General features: G+C 31.4%; 1 protein-coding gene across 1 annotated transcript; it reads right to left on the bottom strand.

Annotated features, from left to right (window-relative positions):
* Positions 1 to 1870: 1870 nt before the first annotated feature.
* LOC145596014 (zinc finger protein CONSTANS-LIKE 4-like) lies at positions 1871 to 4941 on the bottom strand. The gene is made up of 4 exons (XM_081652448.1): positions 4639 to 4941; positions 3030 to 3176; positions 2740 to 2871; positions 1871 to 2116 (listed from the first exon to the last, which is right to left on the bottom strand). Exons 1-4 carry the CDS (start codon positions 4813 to 4815, stop codon positions 1991 to 1993), a joined length of 582 nt encoding a protein of 193 aa, XP_081508574.1. The 5' UTR covers positions 4816 to 4941; the 3' UTR covers positions 1871 to 1990.
* Between the last annotated feature and the right edge of the window lie 1340 nt (positions 4942 to 6281).

Raw genomic sequence — 6281 nt, 5'->3', positions numbered from 1 at the left:
GTCAGGAATTCAGCAAACTGCCGGCCGTCGGAGGTGGGGGTTAGGCCCGGCTGGGACAGCGGTGGTTGTATTAGTTTTTTTTTAAAAAAAAATAAGTTTTGTAAGTTAATTAATTAGACGATTAAATCAATAATATAAATTAAAATTAAAATTATTTCTAACCAATCATGTAATGACATGCGTCCATTTAACTTTTTCTAAAAAACATTACCTGTTTATCAGGTTAATGGTCACTAGGGACCATTAGAAGCAAATCCATATTAAAGTTCGGATTATTAAACAATAACCAAAAGTGGGGACTATTTTGGGCGAATCGAGCAAAGTTGGGATTATTCCTGTCAATTTTTTCGATATTAAAATAAATTACGAAATTAAACTAAAAACTATTAAAAACTACAAAATACTCAAATCAAAGGATAAAAGACGAGAATAAGAAAATAATAGAAATAAAGGATAAAATGAGTTAGATTATCGGAAAATAAGCTAGAAAACTACTCAATAAACACCTCTATAAGTGACATAAAAGTCACTTATCAATAATCTTTATTAGCAACGGGCCTAAAACTATGCCAGTTTCGAAAATTACGTTTTTTACATTTAAAAAATATTATTCGCAACTGGCTTAGTTTAATGCTAGCTACAAACAATCAGTATTAGGAACGAGCAAAACCATGGGCAGTTGCGAATAATTCGTTATTATAACATAAAATAGGGTATTTGCAACGGGCCAATAAATATGCAAGTTGCTATTTATAATGATTATTAGCAGCGAACATGTGCCAATTGCAAATAATTTTCTTATTAGTAGCCCCTGTAATAGCAGCCCCACGCACCAGATGCTAAAAGCCACTTTTTGCTAGTTGCTAATAGCGTTTTTTCCACTAGTGATTGAGAAAACCTTATAAGGAGACCCTCTTGCCGAGTACTGTTAATATTACCCTACCTGGTAACATTAGCCAAGTTTGGGAGCGCGGGTAGACTACGTTAGAGGGGTCGCGTTTGAAGCTCTTTCTCCGTTGTTCGTGAGTCCGTGTTCGTGCCGAGTGGAAAACACGCATCAATAAGGGTATGATCGTCTTTTTCTTTCTCTTTGTTATTAAATAAGTGTTTGTTGTTAACTAGTATGCATGTTTAGTTGCTTGAATATATGTGAGAATTTTGGGAGGGTTTCCATTCGATCCGCGTAGTGTCCAAACCCAACATTTTTCCCCGTTGTTAGATACTATGAAAAGGCTAAATTGCCTTCATTTTTTTTTCACTCATCTAGAATACCCTTATAATTTCTCTACATATATGTGCCCCTTTCATGTAAATGTTATTTGTGCCTCACTCGCATATTTGTACTTTTCTTTTCTTTTTTTTTTTCCATGTATCTCATCATTTTATGTACTTCCTTCTCATATTTTTTAGTTCCTGTGAAACTTGATAAATAGGAAAAATGATATGGGACGGATGGAATATTATTGTAACTTTTACCTAAGTCTCCACATCAAGTATAATATTCTAATTGTTGATCATAAGGATGCGGAAAAAAAAAATACATTGCAGGCACACTAAGGAAAAATCGTTTGTGTTGGTTCGCGTAAGACGCGGGTGCAACGGTATGAAAAGTGGAAGAGTGTGATCATGGAGAGGTGAAACGATCGATGTAGAGGACAGGGTGACCAAACGTGACTTAGTTGAAAGAATGTATGAAAGATATGAATTGAAGCATATGGTATTGCATAAGAATGCATGAGATATTTGACCGCAATGGATGAAGGATGAAGATTTTTATAGATGACTATACGGAATAATTATCACTTTTTGTTCATGCAGTCAACTTTGCTTATGTGATTAAGGCTTTAATTGATTGATTGAATTCAATATGAACACAATTTCAAAATTTCATTACTATAAATGAATAAGATTGTTCGTACAATATTATATTCAATTCACGGATTTAAAAGAAGAACAATTTATATGTAAATGCTTTGTCTTCCTCTAAATCCTACTTGTAGTCACTAAAAAACGGTGTAGTTCCATTGGGATGCCAAGTAGAGATAGAAGGCACGTATAGTAGGCTAGACATTGCTTCTTGCACCCATTCTTCGTTGAACTCGCCGCACTGATCGATCTGCATGGTAAAAACCATTTTTTGTTAAAAAAATAAATTAAAAAACTAAAATCCGTCATACTTAACTAATACTTTGTCTGTTCTTTTTAGTTGACACATTTCTTTAGTCACGTTTGTCAATGCACAACTTTAATCATTTATATTGATAATTACCGATAAACAAAATTACAAAAAATTAATTTTTTGAAAATATATATCGTGACGAATCTAACAAGATTTCATATGACTATATTTTTCATTATGTACAAAGTATAAAACACGGTCAAAGAAAATGTATGAATAGTTTTAAAGTCAAAACGTGTAAACTAAAAAAAACGGAGGTAGTATAATTTTTTTTTGTTAAGAAGAAAAGCCCTACTTAACCTAGGCCTCGACTGTCAACCCGCTCCAGCTAGTGAATTAGATACGTTAAGGGCGGTGGTAAGGGTAAGAGAATCCTACATTCATAGCACCCTGACTTGTAGTAGAGATTGAACACCAACTTCAAAATTAGAATTAAAGATTCCTTCTTTATCTTATGCCAATACTTTTTTTTGAAGATGTGATTCATGGGCAGTATATAAAAGATATACATAGTACTACGGAGTACGTACGTATTAATTTGATCTATAACAAAAACATACCTTGTTACTAGCCTTATCTTGGACTATGTTACGAAAATTATCATAACTAGTAGATGATTCTTCTTCTTGATTCTTGGCAAATCGACCTCGAATTCGAACCCTCCTATCGGCTAATGTCTTACGACAAGCATACTGTTGATGAAATGACAAGAAAATAAGCATAAGATTGAGACATAATAGTGACTTACGTAGTACGTACTTAATATTAAAGCTAAGTCGATCGCATATGATCAGTAAGAGAGTGACTTATTCAGACAGAAAAATTAAAGATAGATTATATACTAGTGTACCTTGATAGTTTTACGGAAGTTTCTTTGATTTCTTTTCTTAAGATAGCGAAGAATCCTTTCTTTTTTTTCTTCCACCGAATATTTTCCCACTTTATTATTACTGTTCTCTGATCCTGTAACTTGTGAAGTCGTGTGGCCTTGAAATTCCTGTCCAATAGCTTATTAGATCAATAATTATTGGGCATATTGCGTTACAAAAATACAAATTTCTAGAAGTCTCAATTTCATACGATAAAATGTCTTCATCATAGTGTTACTACTAATATAAAGTTCTTGGAAATAATTTTTGTTTTAATTATTTTGCCCCTATATCCATAATTTAAAATTTTACGATGCATCTAAGTTGTGACTATTGTCATGATTTGTAACGTACAATATTTTTTTGTATTGTCTATAAATCACACTAGTATGTTCTTTCAAAAAAAATTAATAAATTCATCATTTAATCCTTAATTATTTATCTAAAATGATCTTATTAATTGAGCAAGTAGGTCACACTCAACTTGAATACTCCATCAGAATCTCAAGAAGCTTGATTACTCTTATTTTGAGATTTTTTTTTTTCAATTAAATCAAGTTTAATTGAAAATACCATCAACAAAAAGAAAAATAGTAGAATAAAAATTAGTAGTAGAAAAAAATAATACTAGTAATTATAATTGCTAAAGCATGAATAAATCGAGTTAAGTTTAGATTTGATCGTTTTACTTGACTCATTTTTGAATCAACTCGAGTTAAAAATAAATTTTATCGATTTGAGTAAATGTTCTTGATCATTAGCCATACTTACTATATCACCAATAATATTAAGTCATAGACGAGAGGGGGGGGGGGGGGGGGAAACAAATTAACTAACTAACAAAAGTTATATTTCGTGAGCCATTTGTGCGTGAATTGTGATAAAATTAATTATGGGACTAAACACATTAACTTATAGCATAATTGTGCGATCTCTATTTAGTACAGGAATATCTTGCAAAAAAGTTTAGGGTGTAGCTTTTTATAGTCTTACAAAAATTAGCATGTGATGATCTCATCACATAAGATAAGTCATGATGTTTATATGCAAGTACTTAATACAATGTCTTTAAGCTCTCAGAGTCCCAATTCCTCATCCTATGAAAAGACAACACACACTCTAATAAAAGTCATCGAATAAAAAGCAACTTAAGAACTTATAAATAAGTTAAGGAAATCATATTCAATATACTTTGTGCAAGTCATGCTCATGATAAAATATACATAAGGAAAAAGAAAAACAAAAAAAACAGTGAACGCCAACTAGATAACTTGGTTAATTTTTTATTATTTTGACAGATCATATTATCCTATACACCTAATAAATTAAAATATTTTTATATATTTATACTCCTCAAATAAGTACTCTTATCAACCTCAAGTATGTAGAAGTATAGTTTCATGCAATAACTAACATCATAGTTGTCATGTTAATAGTTTAAATAGCTTTATAGTTTTGGCCGTTTGCGTAAATACCTAAATTATTTGGCTACATTTTTTTCCCTGGATCATATGATAAATTTGCATTTAAAAAAACAAAAAAAAAAAAAAAAAAAAAAAAAAAAAAAAAAAAAGGCATAAACATACATACCCAACACTCAGGCGGAGTGGCAACATAATTGTTAGCACTAGGGACATAGCTATGTAGCGCTCCATAACCATTACTTTGTAATTCATCATATGTACTCCCTGATGAATTATTAGTATGTCCATTGCCATGGTTGTTGTAGTAGTTAAAAGCCGATGAGCCGAAGAATGGTACTTCCATTAAGGTGGAGCTTGAATTACATGAAGAATCAATACTAACATTATTATTGGTATTTTCTGAGAGAATCAAGCCATCAAAGCATTCAAAATTGTTCGAAATTGGAAAGAAACAATCACCTTGGTCTTGGCCTAGCCACATTGTGAGACCATAATGCATAGGGTAATTAACATTTGATTGAGTCACTTGATTTTGTGGAGTAAAAAAAGTTTTTGAAGGAAGAGTTGATGCCATTTAGAAGAGAGAAAATGATGAAAAGGAATAATGACAGGTTTGGTGTTATTTTTGGTTTAGGCTGTTTATAAGTATTTAAGTAATTTGGGAGTTTGGTAAGATGATGTATATATATAGGAGTAAGCTAGCTTAATTTGTAGTGTTTTTGTGCAAGTGGTATTGCGGGAGTCTAGCTGCCTATGTTAGATACCAAAAATAGTATACAAGAATAACGTTTTAGAACATAATTTGTTCTCTGTTATTTAGTTACAAACTTACACCCATGTTCAAAAGAAGAAATACCCAATTTTCAATTCAACAAAATCATTTTTATTCATTTTTATTTATTTATTTTTTTTTATTTTTTTTTATTTTTTTTGTAGGTTATAGGTAGAAAGATCGTTTAGCAAAAATCATTCTTTTATTTTAATGATCAGCACACAAAATAAAAATTTTATATATGGCTACCAACACAATTAGTTGATGAGAGGACCACTTCGCATACAAGCAATTAATTAAGTAATATGAGTCGGGCTATATTTAATGAAGAATCCAGTTCAACATGAGAGGACAAAGCACATTGAATTGGACTGTTAAGCTTATAGTGTTTTATTCAATAATTTTGATTAGAAACTACAATAAGTTTTGTTTTGCTCAAACATTTTCCTGTATTTTTGGTCAAAATTAATGTGGACGGCTACTCTAACTCCGTTTAATCATTTCTAAGTGAACCATGAAGGGCATGTTTTGTTTACATGATTTAGGTATCAGGTATGGGTTTAGATTAATTTAAACTCATACCTCAAAGACGGATCTAGGAATTTTATGTAGACCGGGCCAATATTTGTAAACCTAAAGTATAGATTGACTTAAATGCATTTAATGTTTGATTTTTATGCCAAAGTACAAGAAAGATTAAAAGAATTAGTAAAGAAAAAAAAGGGCTAGCTGGCCAACTGGTTTCAAACTCATAACAGTAATCAATGATGACATGTGAACAATAACCAAGTCAACCAAGTTACATTCCCTTTTTTTAGTATGCAGCTTAAACTTCTTATATGTTTTTTGGATCATAGGGGGTTGTGGCCTGGCTCGCCACCCCCTGGATCCGTCTTTGTCATACCTTATATTTGTTTTATGATTATTTTAAAAGTTTCAAACTTTCATACCTAAAACTCCCAAAGTTTGGGGTTTAGAAATCTAGTTCCAAAGTTCTTTTATAATCATATCAAACGTATGGTATTAAAAATCAAGTT

The sequence above is a fragment of the Chenopodium album genome, chromosome 19 (assembly GCF_948465745.1).
Source record: "Chenopodium album chromosome 19, dcCheAlbu1.1, whole genome shotgun sequence".
Lineage (NCBI taxonomy): Eukaryota > Viridiplantae > Streptophyta > Magnoliopsida > Caryophyllales > Amaranthaceae > Chenopodium > Chenopodium album.
This window is presented reverse-complemented; position numbering and strand designations above follow the sequence as displayed.

What these genes read in the sequence shown, in the direction of transcription:
- LOC145596014 (XM_081652448.1), bottom strand. Translation starts at nt 4,815, where the DNA reads ATGGAAGTACCATTCTTCGGCTCATCGGCTTTTAACTACTACAACAAC. An exon ending in CCACTCCGCCTGAGTGTTGG is followed by an intron (nt 3,177 to 4,638) that starts GTATGTATGTTT and finishes GCTATTGGACAG; the next exon opens with GAATTTCAAGGCCACACGAC. An exon ending in AAGATAAGGCTAGTAACAAG is followed by an intron (nt 2,117 to 2,739) that starts GTATGTTTTTGT and finishes TTTACCATGCAG; the next exon opens with ATCGATCAGTGCGGCGAGTT.